The sequence below is a fragment of the Vanellus vanellus genome (assembly GCF_965231255.1).
Source record: "Vanellus vanellus genome assembly, chromosome: Z".
Lineage (NCBI taxonomy): Eukaryota > Metazoa > Chordata > Aves > Charadriiformes > Charadriidae > Vanellus > Vanellus vanellus.
In genome coordinates, this window is record NC_138908.1 from 77,720,903 (window position 1) to 77,748,065 (window position 27,163).

At 42.0% G+C, this 27,163-nt stretch overlaps 1 protein-coding gene across 1 annotated transcript in view; it reads right to left on the reverse strand.

The window, feature by feature from the left end:
* The window catches only part of LOC309683434 (protein unc-13 homolog B-like), a gene marked incomplete at its 5' end in the record, with an annotated part of 225,302 nt that overhangs the window by 193,406 nt on the left and 4,733 nt on the right, over positions 1-27,163 (reverse strand). The window contains one exon of the mRNA XM_082497718.1: positions 1,578-1,607. Coding sequence (XP_082353844.1) covers positions 1,578-1,607 — 30 coding nt within the window. The remainder of the gene's footprint in view (positions 1-1,577; positions 1,608-27,163) is intronic.

The window sequence follows — 27,163 nt, forward strand, 5'->3', positions numbered from 1 at the left end:
CTAAAACTGATCAGCTGACCTAGAAGAAATACATTATACTCACATTTTGACAAGACATGCTTTGTTTAGATGTTTTACTTTTTAATTTAAATCTGAAGAAAAAGCCTGGAACAACTTTTTGCCTAGTTGCTGCTATCTCTTTGCTGATAAAGTCAAAAGCAGCCAAGCACAGACACAAGCAAATTTTGAATATCAGCATCTGAGAATGAACAAACTCCCTTTTAAGAGGAGTCACCACCTCAGACCTATCAATCAGTTTCATCAAGCCTGGAATAAGAAACATATTAAGCAGCTAGAAAGTAGCACATGTATTTTAATACTTCAATATTCTGCTGCATATATTCCCAGTTAGGTCACACTCCGTTTTAATACTACCAAAGTTTGCATGCATGACTGCAGTTAGCTACTATGGCATGTCCCAGCATCTAGCTTCAAATATCCTAACAGAAAGGGTGGAAAGGAAAACTACATGATCCAGAAGCCAAGGAAGAAATGGAAGTCCCTGAAAGTAAGATTCCCTCATATCTAGTCACATCACTTGCATCCTCCTGGGACAGTGGGATTGTCAGCAAAACCATACACTTCAGTTGAGTTAAACCTAGACTACAAGACAAATATTTTGCAGCCATCAGCAGGCTTCTTGATTACAGAAACGATAAAGTACATAGTATCTCCCTTCCAGGCTGGGCACTCAGCTTTCCTTCCCTGCAAGTTCAAGGCTGGTGCACACACAGATGTTGACCTGACATGGAGTACGGACAAGGAGGCCTGGGAAGCTTTCTGCTATAACTTGAGGATGGCTATATCAAGAGAATAAAGCTGAACAAGTCATGAATACAGCTGTGCAATTGCTTTGGATCTAACCACCTGAATAGGTGTTATTCCACAATTATGTTCTTCTTTCGTAAGAATATTTATTCTTACATATTATGTTATTCTTTTGTAAACTGTACACCAAATTTCATTCACTAAACATTTGCTTGCTAAGGGATTCCCTGCTAGCTACTGAACCACAGTGAAATAGTTGCCTACACTGTAAATTCTGCGTGTCTCCAGCGGTTTGTTTTTATTTTACTACGCAGACGCAAAACCTGGTGGATGGGATTGCAATCCCAAGCATAGCCATTATGGACTGCCACATAAGAGAATGAATCCGTTCTGTGGTACCATCCAGCAATCCCGATCAGGATTGAGGAGGCACTGAATCCAGACAGGCATGCACCAGTTCTGCTCGGTGGATGTTTTCAGATTCTGTTTTTAGGAGGGACAGAGGAAGGATGAGAGGAAAGTGCAGGGTGGGGCAGGAATTGATGACACTAAAGGAACATCTTTCCTTGCCCATCACCTGTTCAGGTCAGGTGAGCAGGTAGAGGTTTCTCAGCACTGCAACACTGGATCACAGCCTCAAGCTTTCCACCACCTCAGGCTGCCTAGATTCTCAGGGTAGTTTTTGTTACTCCTAAGGAGAACGTAATGGCGCAGAGAGGATGTAGATGAAAACTGGAGTCAGCAGCATGAGCAGGAGTAAGAGAGCAGGTGTCACCGTTGCTGCAAACAAGCAGTAGAGTATGGCTTACCTGGTGGTCCTTGGAGTTTAGCTTTTTTTACTGTAAAGAGAACAAAAGGAAAAGAAAAAAGCTGTTAGTGATTTTGTCCTGTCACAGTTTTATCTGAGTCAGAGCATCACAGGGCATCATATTAATCAGACAACATCCCCAGTAGACGACTGGTAGCTAGAAATCCACATTCATTTTAACAGTTCAACAGATCTGGAGGCAAAACCTCTTCTGTACCCCATCTCACCTCTCTAATCCTGTGATTATTTTTTAAATGCATTGATTAAGTGTTTGGAAAGCTATGTGATATGGCTCATGCAAAGTAATTTCAAAACCAGTCCTTTGCAACCAGATGTTACTGCTGCTTAGCAAGATGCCATTTCTTACCACCTCACTTACAAAGTTACAGACACTGTAGAAGAAATAAACATTTCTTTAAAAACAAAGAATCTCTCCTTAACAGTGCAGAGCCGACTTTCAACAACAACTTGGAAATAATCAAGCCTGATTAGTAGCTCTATAGTAAGACATCTGTAAATCAAATTAACCTGCTATGCTAAACAAGCAGCAGCCTAAATACAAATGTCACTTTTCTGAGGTGTCCTCTATTAATTTAATTCCAGGACAGTATTTATCAAGAACAACAGTTAGAATATAAAACAGCACTGGCTCTTATCTCACCAGATGGAGAAGGTCCATGTCTACCTAGGGGAGATTTTGTTTACATTTCTCTCTTGCAAGCTCATATCCTCACTGGTATTGCTAAGTGTAAGCACTAAGAGAAGACATCTCTAGGCTCCAACTAGTGTTCCCAGTGGAAAACTAACACTAAGAAGAAAACATATTTAACAAGCGAAGAAGCAAGATACACCAGAGAGCAAAAAGATATAAAAACCAGTGTAGTCAAGTTTCCTCCAGAAAACAAAGCACCCAAATCACTTACTAAAGGCTCACAGAGTCTAATTCCAAGATAAATGTTCTAGAAAGGAACATTAAAAAATAAAAAAAATAAAATAATGGCCCTTACACAGTTACACACACAGAGCTGCAATGGAGTGTGATGCTGGAGAACACTCTTGCTATTTGAGACATTCTTCTTTGCAAGCATTTACAGTCCAGGTAGATGTTTGCATGAAGGAAATGCTGTACCAGGTATGGTATGAGCCAGAGGCATCTCAAACAGAAGTTTGAAGACCTGTAGCTTTTACCTTGACTGCCAAGGCCCACGAGCCTTTAGGTCCAAAATAAACAGGTTCATTTTCTCCCAGGTTCAGGGCCTGAAGCATTCCTGACACTAAACCTAATGGTACAAGCAAAACATACAACAGTGGGGGGGGCAGTGTTGCTGCTGACTGAAGATGCAGATTCCTTTTTAATCTCCAAGTCAATCAGTCTGTTTAACCACTGAGAAACAGGCAGGGCAATCTACCCACTTTCTAGGTGCCTTTGGATACTACACAAAAGCAGGTATTTCTTGAAATACTGCCCTGGAGTGGGAAGACCCCAGCTTATCTCTGATCCTCCCCTCTCCCCTCCTTCGCAAGAAGCAGGAGACAAAGAAGCAAGTGCATGTGCTTGAGGGAAGGAAAATAGGAGAAAGAGGGCAGGGGATGTACAGTAAGCTTCAGCTGGTCTCTCTCCCTGTTTGTAACAAGCTCCACTGCTGTTAGCAGGGAAGTGGAGGCAACCCCAGTGCAGAAATTTGGTATTATTTGTCAAAAAAGCAGCCAGAGTGGGCTGCTAGACACAGAGACAAGACACGTGTCTCTGCAGCAAGCAATATGCAAACTACAAAACAGATGCTGTCTGTACATTGTGACCTCAACCTCTAAATATTAAGAGGTTCACTTGATGAAAGGCAGCAAACCCTACACTGCCTTAGCATGCTGAAAAGAGTGCCTGTGTGGGCCTTCAGCAAGAGCTGTTCCATGGCTCACCACAACAGGGATATTCTGAAGCAGCAGTGAGACTAAATTGAAGATCACAAGCCTGCTATGGATCCACATAACAAAAATGGAGTCCTGAGTCTTTAGAATCTATCAGGAATGAACACCATGGCCACAGACAACCCACATATAATAAATTACACCTTTAGCTGCAGAATCAGAGCTTATTTATAAAAGCTTGATCACAAACCTGTGAGTCTCATCTCACCAGTAACTCTTCTGCTGTACCTGCAAGTTTACACAGCATGCCCTAAAAGTTCCCATGAAAAGTGACTTAGACATGTTTTTATTTTGTTAGCCCACTGGAAAGCACTTCCTAGGGTGTGTAAAAATCATGACAAAAGTGCAGCTCCCACAACATCTCAAGATCAGGACTGGCGGTGAGTCTGCAGGGTCCCCCATCCAACACGGTGATTATCAAGGAGTTCATAGCTGGGAAGAGCCATTAGACACTGTCAAGACCCAGCCTGTTCGTCAGCCCAGAGAATTCATGGGCCAGGTGCAACACACAGAACTGCACACACCACGCCACTACCAAAGGACCACAGCTTTAGAAAGGCACAAGGTTAGCTTCCCTGGGTAAACTTTTGTACCCCCACCTGCTCATTCTGTCTGGTTAGAGCTCCTATATGTTAAGAGCTCAAGAAAGGACACAAAGGAGTAATGAAGTTGTGAAGAAGCCTGACAGTTAATTACTTATAGTGTTGCAACAATGGCTGAAAACTCATTGCTACTCCAGGGACAGGAGGACAGCAGGCTGAAATCAAGCCATATGAAACAGCACTTTTTTTTTTTTTTTAACAAAATGCCTGTATTACAAAAGGAAAGCATTCTGCAGAGCCAAGTTTTGCAGATATAGTTGCTTCTGTATCGCCACAAAGTAAAAAGCTGAAGACAAAGTAAGTCAAAGGTCTAGATCAGAGATTTTCTGACTCACTTCCATTTATCCCAAAGCCACTTCTAGGCTCTGGGGAAGCCACATTTTTAAACTACCTGGAAATGCTGAATTCCATTCAGTTTCAAATGGCTTCTCTCAAACTGGGCAGCATAGAAAGTCCAGCTCTTCAGAGGCAAACATGGGACTATGCTGAACCATAATCCCATGCCACTGCAACACTGTATAGGCAAAACAGCAGGGAAGGAATGAAAATGATAGAAATTTAGAAAGGGAAGCTTCAAGACCTAAAGCTTTGCACTGCCATGTGCAAGCATTGCATGATACAGATGCACAGAGATGCACCTGCTCTCACTGTGCATGTGAGGATTCATTTAATCACTAAAAGACTTGGGCATAGCAGAGATGCAGCTATTGCACCTCAGTTCAAGAAGCTATTAGAAAACAAACAGTCTGCACTGAAATAACCAGATGCAAGTTAGACAGACAGATATAACAGCAATGAAAATTGATGTAAACATTCAATTCATCCAGAGATTTTTCTCAGGGAATCTCTTGCCATTTTGGTGTTTCTCTAAAGACACAAGAAAAAAAATTCAGTTGAAGTCTTGCCTGCAACTTAGAAAAAAAAGGCACAACAGGTGCCTCCAGATGTTCTACAGCTGTCAGTTACCACAGGCTGGAGAGTCAGACAGACTCCTAAAGACAGGAAAGGAAAATACAAGCCAGAGATTGCCAAAAAGAATCATTGTGGGAAGGCGGAAAAATAACAGCAGAACTTATAGGAGAGCATTCTTAAACTCAGTTCTACAGAGAAATTCTTGCTATCCACTTATTTTTCAATCAGTCTGAAGGATTTTTTTTTTTTCCAGACTAGATGCCCCATACACCAGCCAGAGAATTAAAGTCAAGCATGCCTAATTACTGTGAGGTCCAGAAAACACATCGATCAAACCTAAGCGCGGACACGCTCGCACTCAAAGCGAACCTGGGTGTTCTGAACATCTGTAGATTTGAGCTCACCTTTAATATTTGCTTGCAAATCAGAGGGATGCAGACACAGGGAGTGCCTGAGCAGATGGCCAAAAGATTACATCCTAACTAAATCCAGCACATGACTTACGAGCTGGTCCCTCACCACACTACAACAAAACCTACATCCTTATGCAGAGGCCAATAAAATGCCATGGAGTGTCCGTGGGAGAAGTCAGAAGAATGAAAGGGTGCAGTTTAATTAGTGCTCTTAAAAAGAAATGCAACACTAAAAGCAGAACATTCAAAATGCATTTTCATGATTAGCAATTTAGCAAATAACTTCCTCTTCCCTGTGAAACATGAATGCAATGTTAATGTGTTCTCAAGAGCACTCTAACTTCTACAGTAACTGTCCCCAGCTGAACAACAGAATCAATACATATTTCCATTTCACTTTGTACTTTTCTCACCTCTTCCAGGTGCTCAGACTTCAGTGCACAGTGATACACAGCACCAGGTGCAAAGGTTGCTTAAGGAACAGAAATAAGAGACCACAGCAAAATGCTCAAACTACCCAAGACTAAGTCAACACATCAAATTTACAGCCTGTGCACCCTGCAGCACGTATGCAGACAGGAGGAAAGCACTGGCTAGGCAGTGCTCTAGCCCTTCAGGTTAGATTTTCTGTAACTGAGCCTTTGATAATAATTTTGCTGTCTCAACCCTGCACCAACAGCTATAGCACAGGTCCTCATTGCAGAGCCAGAAACTCAACACCTCCTACTCACTTCTTGAAAGCTATTTATAAAATCCATGAGAGGCTGGCAAGTGGCGCAAGACTGGAACATCAAACAAGGACTATTCTGTCCCTGGGGATCCCACCCTAATACACAGGTACCTTTTCCCTCCCCTGGAAAACAAAACATTTCACATACACAGACATTGCACACCCTCACCTCCCACCTGAAGGCAAGCAACCCTTGTCTTTCCCACTACCAGAACCCAAAAGAAGCTCCAGCCTGGGGGAAGCAGAGGCCATACAGTGACCTCACCCCTGATTTTAACTCAGTCACTGTTTTGTTTCACGTAATCCCTTTAAAAGCCCAGCAGCATCAGAGGTATGCTATTAAAAGCAATTGCACATGCCACAGCAGAAGCACAGTACTGACTGTGTCGCAAAACTCTTCTCATCCCTTCATAACTCTAAGAAAGAAAGAGCTGGATAAAAGAGCAGTTTAATGGTTTTCCAAGCCTGTTATGGGGATTCAACATGTCGCAGTTGCCTTGGTATTCCCAGCTTGAGACAGGTCTAAAAAGAAAGTCTCCACTGAATTCTCATACATCGAGACCTAAATTATGTTCAGAAGGAAAAGACTTTCCTGAACTAACTCAGAGGAAGAATAATTGCACAGGAGGCCCCAGGGACCCACAGGCACTCAGCAGCACCTTTACAGCCACTGCTATGACTGCAGAGAGCCCAGAGCAGGGTCCACTTGGGCTTCATCTCCTTGTGGCAGAGGCCTGCTGAGCTGGTGCGGGTTTTGCAGCTGAGAGTCTCTTTCAGCCTCAGGGGCCATTGAGAGACAAGAGACTTAAGTCACATTTATTACTTTATACTTCGTTTTTCTGCCAGGGAAAACAAACCACTGGTTCGCATATAAACACTGTTCCACTCAAGCGGGGAAGAGAGCACTTTATGCCCCAGTGTATTCCCTTCTAGAATGACGTGACGGAAACACAGTGGATACCTTCACGTGCCAACAGACATAAAAGCTGAGACCACATTCACAGCAAACAGAGGATAACATTTTGTTATTGCTGTTTCTTGATGTGAATGGAGGGTTGGGCTGACCAGGGAACTGCTCTGCTGCCAGAAGGAAGACGAGCCACTGTGAAAAAAGCCACTACCACTTTGATTGGTAACTGGCAGAGAGCAGGAAGATAGCGCAGATTTCCATCAGTACCTAAAGAAATAAGGTTGCATATAAAGGGCAGGATTCTCTTGACTCAGTACCCAAAAGAGTCCTTCAAAAATCCACCATCTGTTTGACTGAGACAACAGTGGAGGAATCCAGATAGCCTAAACAGCAAGCCATCAGTACCACTAATTTACCAATTTACCCCGACTGAACCGAGAGATCGATCTACTTTAATAGTAGAAGTAGTCCAGAATAAATGGATGGACACAATAAGAGTTCATTAATTTTTGATAGGTCATCAAAATGAAAAAAAAAAACAAAACGCAACACTACTTTTACATTGCAGTTCCCGTTCATGTAGCAAAGAACTTCCTTCAATTTGACCACTCTAAATGCCCACCGGACAACTTGGCTCGCCTTTCTTAAGGCCCTGGGAACCATGTCAAATAAGATATGCTCCCTTCAGCAACCAACCATATTTAAAAAGCAACTACTATCACTCTTGCATTCTTCTCAGGAAGGCGGGGGGGGGGGGGAAGAGATTCTATTCTGTTGTCTGTGGTAGAAAATTGATTGACCCAAGGGACTTCCATTTTGCCAGATGTCTTGAGAATGAAATAGAATCCCTTCTAATTCACATGAACTAGCATATTCCTGCTCAGATGATCTGCAAATTCATTAACCTGTCCAGAGTCAGGCAAGGTTTATTTGATTTACAACATAATTTCCAAACAGATTTATACCAGTCACTCCACACTTTCTACCCACTGGACAGTGACTGATAGCAGCTGGGACATGTGTGACTGCTTGGAAGAGTCTTCCAGATTCCTGTACTACTAAGACGAGACACACTCAATACTAGCCCCATTTAATGTCAGCACCATTTCATATAGGAAATCCAGGAAAGCACTACATAAAGTACACAACCCAATAACCCTCCACACTGCCAAACCTCGCTAGGTGCTACCCTGTTCTTCTGTAAATTCTCTGGTCAGTTAAGATCCAGGGCTTGCACATACATGTGTCACAACCCACAGGTAGAGAGCGCTCCCCTTGTTTCCCTCTGCAGCCCAGACACCCCATACCTTGGGGCTGACAGACATTTCCAGTCCCGGTGGACACTGCAGCTGCTGCCTGGCTCTGCTTACTAAGCTTCACCCCAACATCTGTTTCTTGCCAGAATTTTCACAGCCCCTGGCTTAAGCATCCCACCACCTGTATGGGCCAAACTTTGGTGACCAAGGTACTGAAATCTACCCAGAAAAGGCTTAGCTTCTATATATAAAAACTATATAGAATCATACAATGGTTTAGGTTGGAAGGGACCTTGAAGATCATCCAGTTCCAACACCCCAGCCATACGCGGGGAAACCTCCCACTAGACCAGGTTGCCAAAGGCCACATCCAGCCTGGCCTCGAACACCTCCAGACATGGGGCCTCAACAACTTCTCCGGGCAACCTGTTCCAGTGCCTCACCACCCTCAAAGCGAAAAATTTCTTCCTAATGTGTAATCTCAACCTGCCCTCTTCCAGTTTAAAGCCGTTCCCCCTCATCCTATCACAGCATGCCTGAGTAAAAAGTCCTTCCCCAGCTCACCTGTAGGCCCTCTTTAGGTACTGGAAGGCCACAATAAGATCTCCACAGAGTCTTCTCTTCTCCAGGCTGAACAGCCCCAACTCTCTCAGCCTCTCCTCATAGGAGAAGTGCTCCAGCATTCGGATCATCCCTGTGGCCCTCCTCTGGACACGCTCCAGCAGGTCCATGTCCTTCTTATGCTGGGGACTCCAGAGCTGGATGCAGTACTCCAGGTGGGGTCTCACGAGAGTGGAGTAGAGGGGCAGAATCATCTCCTTTGACCTGCTGGCCACACTTCTTCTGATGCAGCCAAGGATACGGTTGGCCTTCTGGGCTGCAATTGCACATTGCTGGCTCATGCTGAGCTTCTTGTCAATCAGCACACCCAGGTCCTTCTGCGCAGGGCTGCTCTCCGACCATTCCCCACTGAGCCTGTTTTTGCGCTTGGGATTGCCCCGACCCAGATGTAAGACCTTGCACTTGGCCTTGTTGAACTGCATGAGGTTGGCTTGGGCCCACCTCTCCAGCCCATCCAGGTCCCTTTGAATGGCATCCCTGCCCTCCAGCATGTCTACCTCACCAAACAGCTTGGTACCATCGGCAAACTTGAGAGTGCACTCGACCCCACTGTCCATGTCACCAACAAAGATGTTTAACAGTACAGGTCCCAGTACCGACCCCTGAGGAACACCACTTGTCACTGCTCTCCACTTGCACATCGAGCTGTTGACCACAACTCTTTGAGTGTGACCATCCAGCCAGTTCTTTATCCACTGAGTGGTCCATTTGTCCAATCCATGTCTCTTCAATTTAGAGACCAGGTTATCGTGTGGGATGGTGTCGAATGTTTTGCACAAGTCCAGGTAGACGACATCGGTTGCTCTTCCCTCGTCCACTGCCACTGTAACCCCTTCATAGAAGGCCACCAAATTTGTCAGGCATGACTTGCCCTTGGTGAAGCCATTCTGGCTGTCACCAATCACCTCCTTGTTTTCTATGTGCCTCAGCAGAGTTTCCAGGAGGATCTGCTCCGTGATCTTGCCAGGCACAGAGGTGAGACTGACTAGCCTGTAGTTCCCTGGATCTTCCTTATTTCCCTTTTTGAAAATAGGCGTTATGTTTCCCCTTTTCCAGTCGGCAGGAACCTCACCAGACTGCCACAACTTCTCAAATATGATAGCTAGTGGCTTAGCAACTTCATCTGCCAGTTCCCTCACGACCCATGGACGTATCTCATCAGGTCCCATGGACTTGTGCACCTTCAGGTTCTTCAGGTGGTCTCACACTTGATCTTCACCTACATTGGGCAGTTCTTCATTTTCTCAATCCTCGCTTTTGCATTCTGCATCATGGGCAGTGTGACTGCAGTCTTTGCCAGTGAAGACTGAGGCAAAGAAGTCATTGAGTACCTCAGCTCTGTCTCTGTCCTGAGTAACCAGTTCTTGCATTTCCTTCCAAAGAGGGCCCACATCTTCTCTAGTCTTTCTTTTCTCGCTGACATACTTAAAGAAAGATTTTTTGTTTATCTTTAAGTCCCTGGCCAGATTTAGTTCTATCTGGGCTTTAGCCTGTCTAACCCCATCCCTGGCTGCTCGAACGATTCCTCAGTATTCCTCCCAGGCTACCCGCCCCTGTTTCCACTCCCAATAGGCCTCCTTTTTCCTTTTGGTCATGTCCAGGAGCTCCTTGTTCATCCTTTATATCATATCCATATATCATTGTCTTGTCTAAATCACTATTACTGCCTTAGCCCACGGGCATCAGAGTGACATAGTACAGTGGCAGGATATGTCAGTATTCTCCACTGTTTCATTCACACGAACTTGGATGAGTCAGCAGGACACCACAATGGCCACTCTACACAAAACTGAGCAAATCCATAGTTAATATTTTGTGCTGACCCAGTTATCAAATGAAAGATATATATGACTATTTTGCTGAATCATCCAGTCTGACCACTTTAGTGAACTAGTTAATTTCACACCTCCTGCAGACACTGCCACTTTTCAGCTCAGCTTTTGCATGAAACTTGGTGAGTGTATGTAGCACAGATTGCAGGCGAGCTTCATAGCACTCCACTTCTTCCATCACATTCTCACTGGAGCAAAAGATCAACTTTGCAGACCCTTTGATAAGGCTTGTTTAATTGTTTTGGTTTCAAATAAAACTCAGTCCTCATCAGCAAAAGAAGCCCTCTCTTAAAAGACCCTCCTTCTCTAAAAGGTTACTGCTTCTGTTGTGTGAAATACAACTCAATTTACTTTCTATGATTGTTTAATGTAGTAGGCAGTTAATGTAAGTAGGCTTCTAAACACTTTCAATAACAAAGTAGATTCAGACAGTTAGAGACATCTGGGTCTCATTTACAGGTTAATCTGTTACCAGATTTGATTTGACACACTGACTTAACATCACACAGATTTTCAACCTCCTGAACTGAAGAGTTTCATGCATTCTTGTTTGTTGCTTAGCTCAAGAACTACTCACCTGCCTAAAACATTCCTTGAACTATTTCAGCAACAGAAATTCACAGGTGAAAAAAGTGCTGCAGCAATTAAAAAATTACAAATAGCGCTGCAGAAGATATGCCATGGATATTGCAGTTGTGAATAGAGTTTCGGACAGAAAAATCGAATCTGTATCTCAAAGAAACACAAATTGAAAACAAAGTGTCTTACTAAGAGAACATAGGACAGGAAAAATGGAACTGAAACTATGTATGCAACTTGTAGAAAGCCACTGTGACAGGGAATAAAATGCAAGAGAAAAACTAAAGAGGTTTGCAACTGGTTCCTTCCCTGAAGTTAGAGTAGACATCACACTGCTCTTCCAGGATCCTTACACCAGCATTTCTGTGGAAGACAGTATCAGGCAGCAAGGTCATGCTATTATTTGTTGGTTTGAAAACAAAATTTGCAGTACAGCAACTTGGACAGGATAGGTTCGCAGAGAGGAAGTGAGGGAGGAGACCCACAAAACAACAGGTCCCAAAACCCAGAACTTCCCTCATCTCTGAACTTGTAAGTGGATATGGTAATTTTACTAAAAAGCTAGCACAGAACAGCTGGCAAAATACAACCAGTATATTATGACCATTAGGTACTGCAAAAGGATTTTAGAATTTTAAAACATGCAGATCATTTTATCCCGAAAGCCTCAGGAGATCTTACCAATAAAATGCTTAAAACATTGACAAGCTATTTTATAAACCACAGCTCAAATCATTATTATATTAAGCATTAGCATTTAGTCAAACTTATGCTTTGCAGTAAGGAAGCTGCAAGAATCTTACTTACAGCTGATCCCAGAAAGAGCTTCCTGAAAGGTAGTAGGAAGCATTCAATTGATTTCAGATAAGCAACAACTAAAATAAGCTTGACAATATTATTTCTTCTATCTGGGGAAAAAAAAAAAAAAAAGCATATTCACAAACCACATAGCCAAAAATGCTGGAAACAGATGCTGGGAAGCAGTAAAGAAAGTAGGAACATGCAAGCCTTGAACTTTACAACCTCTTGAAACACATTAGCACTGCCCGTGAATCCAGAGTACCAACAGCCCATAAAATATTTTCCACTTTGTACATGAAATATACTTGGAAACCGAACAAGTACAGAAGCTTCTACTTCTAGGCAGCCTGTGTGGCTACATGCAGCACAAGAGAGAAGAAAACAGCAGTTTTCGGAGAGCAGTGGAACATGTCGTGCCAGAATTCCCAACACCAGGACATTCTTCCAGGAATTCCCATCACTGCAGATGCTCTTCCAGGCTATCCCAGTTTCTCCTGCCTGCAGTTCAGCTAGCGGGCAGGACACTTCCCCAGCCAACACAAAGCAGATCAACCCATTGAGCTCAGGTCACCCTTCTTGTAACCAGAAGTTGAGAATCATAAGCCATCTTCTGCCTGGTTTGGTACTTGCTGGAAAGACAGCCTCCCAGCGCATGGACAAAAATCTTTCCTCTAGCAATGCATCTCGTTATCATCCTCAAAGGCTATACAGAAAGTATTAGCTCCAACTCTCAAGAGCCCCACAGCCTGTGGGGGAATAGAAGGTGCCTCAAAGATATGCGAAGTCTCTGTGCCACTCTCCCGAGAGCCCTTTACCTCATTACTCACCTTTTCAACTTATCTGACAATAATCATGATCTCAATGCAAACTGACAAGTTAATTCTAGTGAGGCAAGAGCCAGCATACTCAGATGCTTATTTTGAATTGTGCTTTGCTTCTTCATAACATTCCCACAGACAGGTTAACATCTACCTGAAATTTAACTTCAGTCCAAGCTGTCACCTCAACATCCATCTGCTGCTACTCAAAACCAAAGGCCCAGGCTCCAACACACAGTTAGTGGAGCACTCAAGCTATCTCCAGATGGTTTTCTTCACCAAGGAGAGACTGAAGTGTCAGTTCTCCTGCCCTATTTCTCCACCAAGAACTGCAACCAAGTCACATGAGTGTTCACAAATGATACTCCAGAGACCTTTTTGCCATCTCAGATGTTTGCCTGTGGTTACTGCCTCTCCCTCACCAGCACCATGACAAAGCCAGTCAGATTTGTAATTTACTGTTCCAAAAACATCAGTTATTTGAATAAATCTGACACTGCCATTGCTCAAACTTGATGCTGGAATTCCCTAAGACACACTTTGACATCAATGGCATCTCACACCTGGGTCCCAAACCAGATATCTCCTGCCCTGCAGAACAAGGGGCTCTTTGAACACCTTCAGCAGGACTTTGCACTGCGAGAAGTCATATCACAATAGGAAGGGCTGCAGAACAAGCTCATTTAGCCTGGTAGCTTGTCCATACAAACATGTAGATGATTCCTAGTAAGAAGCAGACATGATGATACAGCAGTACCTACTCTATATATTAATATGCCCCCGGCTTCTAGGTTTAGGACCCAGAGGTGACATTCTATAAAGTACAGTTTCACATGGTCTGTTCTACCACCAAGTTTCCTCCATTTCTAATGTAACCAAGACTTAAGGATGGCAACAGACAATTTCAGGTGAACTCCACTTCGGTATTTCTTCAATAGCAAGGGGGAACACATGATTCTGAGACCTTGCTTCACAATGTAGCCTCTTTGCTAATACATCTTTGCTGTCACTTGACAGCAAAATTAGATGTTTTAAAGTAGGTAGGCAACACAAACCTATATCACTCTCTATTGAGAGGAAAGGGACTATCACTCAAAGAGTGGCAAGATGCTTTGCTACCGTTTTGACACAGCAAGTACAGTCTGTTTAAAAAAAAAACAAACAAACCAAAAACACAACAAACCAAACCAAAACCTAAAATAAATAACCTCCCCACAACCACAATATGTGAAAGAAAATCTTTCTTCAAATTTTGTGGGGCTATAAGCAGAGCTAAGTCCCTTATTACTACCACCACCATTCCTCAAGCATAGATACATATACTTTAGTTGACTCCTAGCTTTGGCCTGACCTAGCACAGGCAGATGAGCATCACCTCTGACTGATTGCTCTGGATCAGTTACATTTTTTCTTGAGAAGTGGGAAAACAAACACACACTGAAGTTTTGTTATGTTGTGCTTACCAACCAAGAGATGATGCCTTTGTCCAAAGTTTGCCTTCCAGGGGAGGCAGGGGGGAAGCAGTGTGGTGATGGAGAAATGCATTTGACATTATTTGTGTAACAAAACACCTTTTAAACAAAAAGGAAACCAAGGATATAGCCAACTTCCCTGAATCTATAGGACAGCTCCACCTACATACACTTACCATCCAAGCAGTAAAACCAGTTGCTATAAAGCCCAGCTAGGAGAAATCCTCTACCACCTATTTCTTCCCTTTTTGACTGACCAACACAGACATGTTGCTGAAGATTCACTGAAGTTTCTGCCCAGCAGCTGCTTTGAACTGAGCAGTAAGGACAGGAACAAAATCTCTTATTCAAATCACAGATTATGAGAGGTTAATCCTCCTGACGCTGGCAACACAGACAACTCTGTCAGGTGACCTGGTTCCCCAACAAGAGGGGAACATTACTACATTAATTGAACATTAATACAAGATGCCTCTTCTCTCCAAAATTCTGTTGCAGCCTTTATTTTACTAGTAAAAAAGCAGCTTGGGTACATCGTACTGGAGTGAGTAACCATGTTTGTGACCCTCTCTCAGAAGACGTATTCTGTTAGACTGTACTTCAGTCACTTTGCTTTAAGGAGTTCCCTGCAGGCTACAGATTTCTCCTGAACTTGTAACATGTTATGATCAGAAGAGACAGCACCCGTACTCCTGAATCCATTCCTGATTAAGGAAGAAAAAAACCCCATCAAATATTCAAATATTTCAGAATTTTTACATATAGAGGATAAATATTATTGGGTAGAGAATAAAGGAGGCTTCCAATTTTCAGTGGCATACATTACCCTTCTTTCAAGCTCTGTAAGGTTCAGAAATATATTATTTTAAGTTAGAGGAAATGCCTTAAGTGAATAAGGGAACAAAACCTATGCTACTTAATTTTACACAAAATAGACTTCACTCATATGCCCCCAGCTGTCAAAGATCAAGGAATAAAGCATGCATAATGAAAGCCATATCCTTGCACCAGGAGGCAGGAAAAGAGACAGACTGATAATGTATTAAGTCTGCCAGGAGCCAGTCTGAGCTGGTAAACTGACTTTGCTGACAAACCAATAGTTCAACTAGTTTTTAATAAAAGCTTCAGTGCAAAAAAAAAAAAACAAAAACCCAAGCCAACAAGCAAAAATAAAGCAACAAACAAAACCCTTAAAACTAATTCAGAAACCAGTTGAGTCTATAAATTGGCTTGTCCTTTTTTTTTTTGTTTCGTTTTGAAAATAAGACAACTCTTTACAGAATAATTTCTTCCAAGACACAAAGTATATGCAGCTGCTGCTCAGACATTGCACATACATGTAAAGGTCACTTAAAATACTAGAATATTGCCAGAGTTACTAGGTCAAATCACACAGCCTGATCACGGTGAGGTAACAGCTGCTAGAAGACACAAGTCTTCTGGTACCAAACAGAGAAGAAAAAGCAGCAATTGCAGATAGAATAAAACAATTTATGTGTTTTTCCTTTGGCTGGAATGTGCTTCTCTCCTCAGTCAACAAAAGCACTGAAGTCATCTGTATAGTCTCTGGAGTGACTCAGGTTTCCAGACGCCCTGTTCAGATTTAGTTTAAAACAAGATGCACCCTGGAAAGAGAGTTGCTGACTAACCACACCAGAAATGATTGCCACCTAATCACAGCCTTGATATATTTTCTGGTAGTTTCTATTTAAGTTACAGGATTGCATGCAATCAGCCAACTGGAACACAGCTATTTGTCAAGCAGGACTGAGCACAAGCTTGCCCTCAAAGGCATCAAGCTAAAAACTGATATAACGAATTATCATTGTTCAACTTTAGAAGTCTAGCTTTTTCACCAAAAGAGAAACAAAAATAAAGCAACAGCACATTTGTGGTGGATTCTGTAACTTTTTTTTTTAAATGCAAAAAAACCACTGCCATGCTACAGCAAATGATAAGCTCCCGGGAAAAACAGCACTTGTGTTTTCCCGCACCAAATAACGAAGCAGGATTGGTCTAGTTTGAAAAACATTTTTAGTGAAAATATTAATATTGTGTTTCTTAAATATTTACTTTATTGAGTTCAGAGAAAAGATTAATATCTAGGAGACAGAAATAAGCTGACTGTGAGCATTAAGAAAAATAATTATTAAGGATGAGTTATGGTGTAACTGAATGAGATTCCCGGGCAGGAATGGGAGATCTAACAGGACGCTGTTTGAAGGCAGCCTGATGTTACAATTAGCACTCACAAACTGCTCAGACAACACCAGTCCCTGGAGGACATACACAAATTGTAGAAATAGGACAGTTAGATTGGCACCAACATTTTTGTGGGTTGGGTTGCAGGTTTTTTTTTTTTTGCTTAAGGCCTTGGGACAGTCACTTACAATATTCCCCCAGAAGGAAGCTGAAAAGGATCGTTTGCGGGTGTTTAGGTTTTTTTTCAGTAAAGTTTGTAAAGACAGAATGTGCTTTATAAAATTCAGCCCAGGGACTGACACCTGAGCGAGCATGTGATTTTAACTCCATCTGAGCAAAGCAGCTGAATTGCTGCTCCCCGTGGCAGTTTTACGTTATCTGAAGGAGCAATGTCTTCCAAACACATTAGCATTCACCTGCCAATGGTTTTGTTTTGACACACCATGTACACAAAGAACTGAACCAAGACCAGGTCTTACTGATGACAAGGATTATGCCCAAGACTGTTCTCCTGAAACCTATGCTGCTTGCTTGCATTTGGGCCTCCATAAAAATTAAAGTGAAATTCCATCAGGCTAAATGCCATTAGAATCAAAATCATTAACTAAAACAAACAGCCTTAGGTAACAATTGAGTATGAGCAAGTTCCCTCAGAAGTAGTTTGGGTTTTATATTAAAGTTTATACCTAAGCAAGATGCTACATCAAAATTTTACCATAATTCACCATTTGTCTACAGCAAGTAGTTGTCAGAGCAGTAATTCCCATCATCATGAAGTTAGTGCTGTGAGAATCATAAGATTGGAAGGGCCCTTTGGGGTCATCAACTCTAATGTTCATTCTCCTATCACCTGTACCACATGCCATTCAAAATCATTCCTGACTTCCAGCCTACACTTTAATTAATGGCACGCTTATACCTTCTGTATCTTATGTCAACACTATCCTCCACCTTAATGTTTTTCCTCACCCCGTGTTTAATTTCCTGATGTCTTTAATGGACAGAAGTCATAGATCTCATCAGTTTCTGTTTATCAGACAGAAGAAGCCACAGCTTCTTAGTCTTTTCACCAGAAAGACTGAAAGGAAGAGAGACAGTCAAGGTTTTATTTCTCCCTCTACATTTAGTCCTACCTAAGTTTATCCTTCATGAACAAGGTCAGCCAATGCAGGCCACAGCATGCAAGGACAAATTACCCATGCCTTCGTCCTTCCCTCTCTGCCAAGAATACTTTCCCTAGCACATACTGGTATCACCTTCTCCTCTCCCCACAATTATTCTGTACTGGTTGACACCACAGTGCTGAATTACATGGACTCCCCCACATCTCTCCTTTCACCAACCTTCACATTTTTCAGAAATTCTTGTCATTTGCCTTCAGGTGCATAGCTCTCATTTTTGTTATTGCTGTCCTCAAGTCATTGAATCCTTCACGTTGTAATTATCTAATTCCAAATTGATTATGCCATTAGGACTTGTCTTAAAAGAAAACTTTGACACACACATTCCTACTTTTCTTGCCATGCTACAAGCATAAGACATCTATCTGCTTCTCCCACCAGTCACTGCAGCATTACTGGCATCTGCTATGGCCAGTTCCTTAAACACTTCACATGTCTTTTGCCAATTCCAATTTTCTTCAAAAAGAAATGTCTGCTATGGTGATTTGTGAGATGTTACAAAAGTCCAAATAGATGCATGCTTTCACCTAGAAAGAAGGGGTTAGCTCAGAACAATCTTCCTCTTGCAAAGCAATGCCACATTTTATATCTCATGATCTTCCACACTGCTTCCACCTGTCTATAAAGTTTTTATCATTCTCTCTTTAAAGTTTAAAATAAACTTTGCACATTATCACAGCCTTGCCTGCTTTCGAAGTCAAGACCCATACTTACCCACATTTATTATCCATCTCCTTATCTTCCTGCCAAACTACAGAAAATGCCTTTCTTGTTCCCCAGTTCGGTGATGCCACGGCTTGCTTACAGCAATGAACTTTTGCTAACAGCATCCAGATTTGAAGTGTTGCATGTTTTAGCACTCTAGGCTACAGATTACTAGTCTGAAACTCAAGGTATTAAGGCTTTGCTCCCACCCACAAATCTGTGTATCATTTTCAGTGTCATTCTTGTAAGAAAGAATTCCTACAGTTCAGGGATCACACCCAGATCATCTTTATTCAACTCCCTGTCCCTATGCACAGCAGCCCGATATCTTCCTTTGTGAGACTGGCTATTTCTCCTTCTCATGTGACCAAAGCACCTTCTGTTATCTGATTTAATACCCTTTGCAAGACATCACCTTGTCTGATGAGGTGGAAGCCTCTGCCTTAGCACTGGACTTCCTGATCCTCAAGAAACGCCTTCCTTTACAAACTGATTTATTGCCCATACCTCACAGAGGTTCTGTGTTTGCTCACCATACCCTGACGCAACGACCAGGTGAATCATCAGCTCTGGGGTCACTTCCCAGGTGAAGCCTTTTCTTGTTATTTGAGATGTTAATATTTACCCCTGTAGCTTCACTGAATTTCATGCCCTCCTCCATATCTAAGCATCTCACTTCACCAAAAAGCTCCTTCAGTTTCTCTAGAGGCTCGACAGTTGCTGGCTTATATGTTTATCTGTTTAACTTAACCTAGGTTAAGTTGCGCTCACTCAAACCGGGTTCAATTCTATGAAGAATTCCCTGAAGCATCTTCTGTGCTTCTTGAAGCCACATCTACAGTTAACTTCATCGATTTTATGGCTTCAGTCACTATCTGATGATGAAACTGCCAGATAATACAGCTCTCTGTACCCAGCCATTACCAACAGCATTCGTTATCTGGTGTGGGGAGTTAGTCTCTCACAGTAACAATACCCAGAAATACTTCACTCTAACCATATTACGAGATTTCTACCCACATTTAAATCCTGGACTACGTGCAGTAGATCTCTCGCACTATCACAGCAAAATCTCTTATCAGCTCTTCCCAAAGCAATTTCAGCCCAGCTGGTTCTCTTTTATCCACACTAATACTGCTTTACAATTTTGCATCACTAACACACAGTGGAATTTTCCCAGTCACCTTTATTCCTCTTTCCAGACCAGGGCATCCCCTCCAACACCTCTGTTCTCATAACCCCCACTCCTCATGGCTCCTGCTAATCCTATGAAGGCTAGCTCTGAGTCCTACACCAACACCCTTCCCACCGCTTTAGTCACAAGCTCCTCACTTTGCTTTATAACACTAATGCGTTTACATCCTCTTGGAAACAAACTCGAAACTACTAATTAAAATGTTTTTCACTGTTTACTTTATATAAACTGCATCGCTTGTCATTTCACCTCCAACACCAGTTCTTGCCTGATGCTCTATGAGGAAAAAAAAAAAAAAATACAGTGCAGGCCCCCAGCAAGCACGCACAGGGTTAACTCGTATGTATTCAGACTTCTGTCACGTGCTGCTCTGCTCCAATAAAGCCTGAACACATTTCTGTATCTTTGACCGAAGTGTCAGATAAACATACAGAACAGTAAATTCAAACTCAAGTTTACAATAGAAGTAAAAGGTTTGTCGGTAGAGCTCTGTTAAACCACACTCCTCTCACCTTGCCAAAGTGTAACAAAATATTAACGCTGCAATCCAATAGGTCATGCCATGCCTTAATCTCTTTTGAACCATGGAAAAATATGTTAAAAAGTTCTCATTATAGTCAGATTAGTCATAATACAACAGCCACGTACCTCTATTCAGGTAACAGACATTACCAAACTCCATTTTGCCCGATCCTTAAGTACTGGAAGGGAGGGGAGTATAAATTTCATAGTAACTTCTCCAATCTAAGGAAAGGCACACCAGCTTCTGCTGTTGTGATGCTTAAACTAGAAAACCAGTTCAGTCTAAGCATAAAGTTGTGACATGTGATGATAATCAACATAAATCTGCCAAAAACTGTAGCAAAATCTTTCATCAATTTTAATTCAGAATCTCATCTTTTTCTAGAAGACTCTAGGTTGTTAAACTAAAAAATACTGTGTCCTACAGAGGGTCATATTAGATGATTACAACAATCCATTCTGGTCTTATAACTGTAGACTTTCTAAGCAGTTAATCTCCTAAAAAAATCTCCTACTAAAACAGAGCACAGACTCACTTAATTTGATATGTCAAAATCTAATAAAATTTTGCACATGCAGCAAGTTATACCAGGTAGGAAAGGCTGAAATAAAATTACTGTTTCACATCCATTTTTCCCTCCCCACCAATTCATATTCACGTTGTATGTTAAATTCAAGTCACATACTAGAAGCTCACATTCAGATCAGGAGTTCAAGGTTGGGGCGTGTTTGAACCAGAAAATAACAAGAATTTATTCTGTTAAAATTCAAGATTTTATCAATCTATGAAATGGCATTATGCTTTTTGGTAGCATTAGAACTCCCAAATCCAAAAATAAAGGTAATCTCAGCTTTCTGTAATTTATGGCCCCTCAAATCCTCAAAGAGGAGGCACATGAAGTATACCCTCCACAGAGACCAAACGATCTTCTGAAGAATGCCACCTGCTTGCTTTTAAACAATTCTCATGATGAAGAATAACTCTTGAAATTGGGAAGGTGAACAAAATAGGAACGACACCTAATTTTCTAAAATGTGTATAGTATTTTACTCAGCAGTCAAATTTCTTCCTCACCCAAAGCTGCTAAGCTACCATGGCATCATCTCAATTAGTATCTGGTACTCCTGGCCCTATAGGAAAAAACAGTTATTAAATATTTCCAGAATAACAGTTTGTAGATCTCCAATGTATAATTGCAGCCATAACACTCCACAGGGAGTTCATTTGCAAAGGACTGTGGTTGTTGCAACAGAAGACTGTGTGACGACTAAATGTGAATCATCACAGGTACTGGGAGTCTAAAGTCTCTGGACATTTCTTGAAAAACACATTCTGAGGTTTACACAAGCCCTCAGGAAAGAAAAATGTCTCTAAAGGGTTCCTCTCTAGAAATTTAAACATCTACATATTCATATATAAATATCTAGATATCTTTGCTGAGCAGAAATTTTCAGTTTACAACATACCTTAAGTGAAATTTGACCCAGAGTTTCTTCATGCCTAGCCTTTCCATCACTACCTGACTATATGGAACGGGTTTGAAGTATCCTTAAAACATATTTTAGAACAATTGGAAAAAACCCACAAGACTCTGAAGAAGTCAGCTTGCACAACAGCTTTTGAACAACCGGGTCAAGGATTTGCTAAAAAAAAAAAAAAAAAAAAAAAAAAAAAAAAAATATAGTAACCTTCTTGTAATACTCGGGATGCCGACAAAAAGCACAGAGCAAAATAAAGCACACCGCTCCCCAACCTTGAAGTTTATAAAGCTGTCTGGCCTCAATCAGGTATCTAGTGGCAGAAAAAAATAAGATAAATATATGACAACTCAAAAAATTATGGCAAGCCAAGGGAGGTGGCCAGGTAAAAATCCCATGAAGGCTTAGAAGCACAATGCACCTTCATCAGCACATGAGGCTCCGAACCAGCACCTGACTCTGGGGTTTTGCTCTCTGTGCACAGCACCGCTGCCCACTCCACTCCCCAGATGAAGGGCTGCCCTGCTACAGCTAGGCAGGAGAATGTCTGGTGGCTCAAAGTCACAAAAACACCAGACAGTAGGCAATACAGGACAGATTTACTACAACATCATAGAATAAGTTTAAGCAACAACGCTTGTTTGTTCCCAAGCCAACCAACCATCTCCCAGCCCAGGCCTTGGACAACAGCCCTACGTCATCCTCCAGAACTGGTTTCGGGTGATGCAGTCCCTTCATCAGTTCACTTTGCCTTATTCAAGCATGCCTGCATCCCTGCGACAAGGTCTGCACCATTGTTCTGCCAAAGAAGCTTAGAAGAATGAAAGGCTCAATGGACCACCATACTTAGCTCCAGACCCAAACTCCTTCTTTCAGGAGAAGCCAGACGACAGCAGGTTGGTTATATGTTGCAGACTTCATCTGGACAGAGGGGTGACCCAAGAAGTCCTTTAGCATGTAATTATTTTTTTTCTAATGATGTTTCTTAAACTGCGTACTAGTACATTGGCCTGAGCTGAGAAAATAAGCATTGAGTGTGCCAATACATATAAAGCAGAATTACACTTTTGAGTAACAATTATGTTTGCATGGTGGAAATGCTGGAGTCTGTTTAGCATAGCATTTAGCTGTAAAGAATTAAGAGACTTAAGTCACAGGAGCTTTAAGTAATAAGGTTAAAACCAGTATTCCTTAAAGGGACACAGTCAAGGCTGGAAGCCAAACTTCTAAAACTCGCCAACAATTTTAGGCTAGAGATTATCTCAAACAAGACGCCTCCTCTTATCCCTCATCAGACATGCTATTCCAGTCCAATTCACTTTCCATTCACGCGAGATGTTCAACCGCAGGGAAGAACATCAGGAGTCTGAGGTCAGCACAAAGTTGTTCAAAGATCATACCTTCTTTATCTTTCTAAATGCCCCAACTTCCCAACAGGCAAGTAAAAAGGAACAAAACCATTTTTTTAATCCCTTTAACACAGGTTCTAACCCATGCACCCTGCCCAGAAATGTAAGCCTGGCCAGCAAAAGTATATCCTGCAAACAAAGGGGGTAAGGTTTATATATACCTGACATCACCTCAATTTAATTTTGTCTCATCATAGGATTTCCATAAACTGAAGTTCTCCGAACATACACTTCCATATTGCATGCAGGTATACAACTCCCTTACAGTTCTTTCCAAATCCCACTCCAACTCATCTGACAAAAGGATGAACATATCGACACTCAAGAGCAGTGTGCTAGAGGCAACGTAAACTGAGTCACAACCATTAGCTGGCACTATTCCCATTCATTTTTAAGATGCTCTTACCTAGCTATCAGAGAGACAGAATACCTGCCAGTAACACACTTCAATTCCTTGCTCCTTTCCACAACAGTAGGACATGTACTCATGCCATAACATGGCACTTACGAAGTTCAACCAACACCAATCAAAAAGAATTCCTCAACTGAGAACTTCTCGCCATCTAACTTGATCTGACAGCCACAATCTCTTGCACACCATGCTGCACAAGAAGGAAAAGGTCACTAATACCTGTATGTACTCAGTGTGTTATTTGTTAGTTAGAAGTGCAATTATTCAATTATTCAAAGTTAATAACGGGGAAAATAATTTAAAAGGACATTAAAGAATCTAGTTTGAAAGCCTGGTGAAGGAGGTTGCCGTCTCAGCTTTTTGCAATATGCCAAGTAAACCTCACTAACATCTTTTCATGAAGCTATCAACTAGAGGTTTCTTGATTTAACTTTTTTTTTAATCTGGATTAAACTTGAAGCTTTCTTCCCATCTGAACTAGAAATAAAGATGTTTAGAGTGTATTTCATAAGGTTATATATAAGGTTACATATATATATATATTTCAGTTATATACTGAAATCTGTGAACTCAAACAAAACAGTATTAGTCATATAAAGAGAGTTAAACAGAGAAATGCTGGAGAGTTCATATGAATCATAGAATGGTTTAGGTTGGAAAGGACCTTGAAGATCGTCCAGTTCCTACCCTCCCGCCATAGGCATGGACACCTCCCACTAGACCAGGTTGCCAAAGGCCACATCCAGCCTGGCCTTGAACACCTCCAGACATGGGGCCTCAACAACTTCTCCGGGCAACCTGTTCCAGTGCCTCACCACCCTCAAAGCGAAAAATTTCTTCCTAATGTGTAATCTCAACCTGCCCTCTTCCAGTTTAAAGCCGTTCCCCCTCATCCTATCACTACATGCCTGAGTAAAAAGTCCTTCCCCAGCTCTCCTGTAGGCCCTCTTTAGGTACTGGAAGGCCACAATAAGATCTCCACAGAGCCTTCTCTTCTCCAGGCTGAACAGCCCCAACTCTCTCAGCCTCTCCTCATAGAAGTGCTCCAGCATTCAGATCATCCCTGTGGCCCTCCTCTGGACACGCTCCAGCAGGTCCATGTCCTTCTTATGCTGGGGACTCCAGAGCTGGATGCAGTACTCCAGGTGGGGTCTCACGAGAGTGGAGTAGAGGAGCAGAATCATCTCCTTTGACCTGCTGGCCACACTTCTGATGCAGCCAAGGATACGGTTGGCCTTCTGGGCTGCGATTGCACACTGCTGGCTCATGCTGAGCTTCTTGTCAATCAGCACCCAGGTCCTTCTGCGCAGGGCTGCTCTCCAGCCATTCCCCGCCCAGCCTGTATTTGTGCTTGGGTAGCCCCGACCCAGATATAGGACTTTGCACTTGGCCTTGTTGAACTGCATGAGGTTGGCTTGGGCCCACCTCTCCAGCCCATCCAGGTCCCTCTGGATGACACCCCTGCCCTCCAGCGTGTCTATCTCACTGAACAGCTTGGTATCATCGGCAAACTTGCTGAGGGTGCACTCAACACTGTCCATGTCACCGACAAAGATGTTGAACAGTACAGTACTGTTGACTGAGAAGAATAAATATGAACCAGAACTGTGATGCCAGATGCAGTAATCTTTTATTAAGAGGGGCCAAAAAGCCCCTACTCCTCAAGTAGGAAGGACAGCTGAAGTCCATTCCATCCCAGAGAGTTATAAACCATGGCAAAATACACAAGAAAAACAGTATCAACACAGGTTGGGTGGCCCTAGGTGTAGGAAGTTAGATGCAGGGGAAAGTGAGTTAAATATAACAAAAAAACTTAATTATATTAGGAAAAAAAAAAAAAACACACCACAAGAATATTGTCCTCCCATCCCATTCATTGACTTAACTGCTAATGGTGAAGAAGCAGCAGGCATGCAATAAACATTTGCCCCATGCTTGGGGAGAGGCAAGTACCTGTGAGACCAGGTACTTCCCAGCCCATCAGTAAGTGAAGATGACATTAAACATCCAAGATACAAATAATAAAAAGCAGAAGGTCTAGATAACCACCACACAGATGTCTGTGAAGAGGTGTATAGCCCAGTGACATTTGCTTTAAATGCATCCTGATACATTAGAAAACAGGCTCCAAGGAGAGCAGAGTATGATACTTGAGGTGACATTCAGAGCAGGTTTGTAGCACGACAGGCACCTACAGATCGATCACTGGGCACACCAGACAAACATCTGAAATGTCTAAGGAGTTAAAGTTCTGAAAAAATGATGCCTACTATTCAACACCAGTTTGGAAAGACTGATCTAAACTGTACAGATTTAACATGCAGAATTTTGAGACATATGACTTACTAGTGCAGGATCGTGCCATTAAAGTGTGAAATGACATAATACAGTGGAAAGCCAGTGAAACACAGTAACAGCTAGCCACTTGAGTGACCAGTCAGGATTAGCGAGGTTTACTGTACCAAATGCCTGACACGTTTCAACACTTTCGCTCCTAGACTGGGCATTTGTCATTTATACAAAACCAAGCAGGACAAGAGGCAAATACAAAACCAAGCCAGTGAAGAGGCAAATAATAAAAGCAGCATTACGCACAGCAGCCCAATCAGGTATAAGGAAGGCCTAAAAGAAAAGAAAATCCATCTGAAATCTTGCTAAATGCAGAGATATCTGAACCAGACACCCAGGATACGCCTATAGAACAGGAATCCCTATCACAGAAAGCATCTGCCAAATTTTACAGGCCACTGTAGGCAAGCAAAACATTATTTCAGCAAAGTCCTTGGCAAAGATGGCTAATGTATGCACAGGTAAGCATGAGCTTAGGAATAAAGGAATAATAGGAATAAAGCAGATTTTAGTTCTCCATTTAATGATGATGAGATCAACACAGGAATATAAAATGCAGTTTTAATTTCTATAGAAATTTTAGAAGTATGGTCAGAAAATAAAGACTCCAAAGAAAAGCAAATTCAAATACTAAAGAGAAACCTTTCAAACTACAGAGTCCAGAGGTCTTTCTATCTAACAAGAGACAAGAATAGCAAGTTGCTTTCACACATTTCCACACAAAGAAAATACCAGACACTAGCAAGCTTTAACCTACCAAAGAGGCAGAGTAAGGGAAGACCCTACACACCCTCGCAGCACCTCCCAAGCTGTTTGCAAGACCACACAATGAATTATCTGAATGAAAAAGCAACAGAGCAAGAGCTATTAGGCTCATCACTCTGGTTTAAGCTGTCTTGGAAGAGCACTGAGAATAGCTTTCACCAAGTGATTATAAAGTATTTTTCAAAACATCAAGTAAAATTTAATCACAAGGCATAAAAAAAAATATGCAGGAGAAAATTTCAAAGGAAATTTGTAAGAGGATCATTTTCCATCAGACATATGTACTTCACATGCCTCCAAGTCAAATATTTGAAATATGGTCCTGGATTTAAAATAGCAGTTTCGTTTGCTTGGACTTTATATGCCACTGTGTAAATTGCAACTAGCTCTCAGACTGTTACAGTTCAAAAGTAGGATCTTTCAGCATTTGGATTAAATCCAGTAGGTTGTTGCATATCAAAACAGTATGTTAACAACAACTTCAATAAGTTTGACC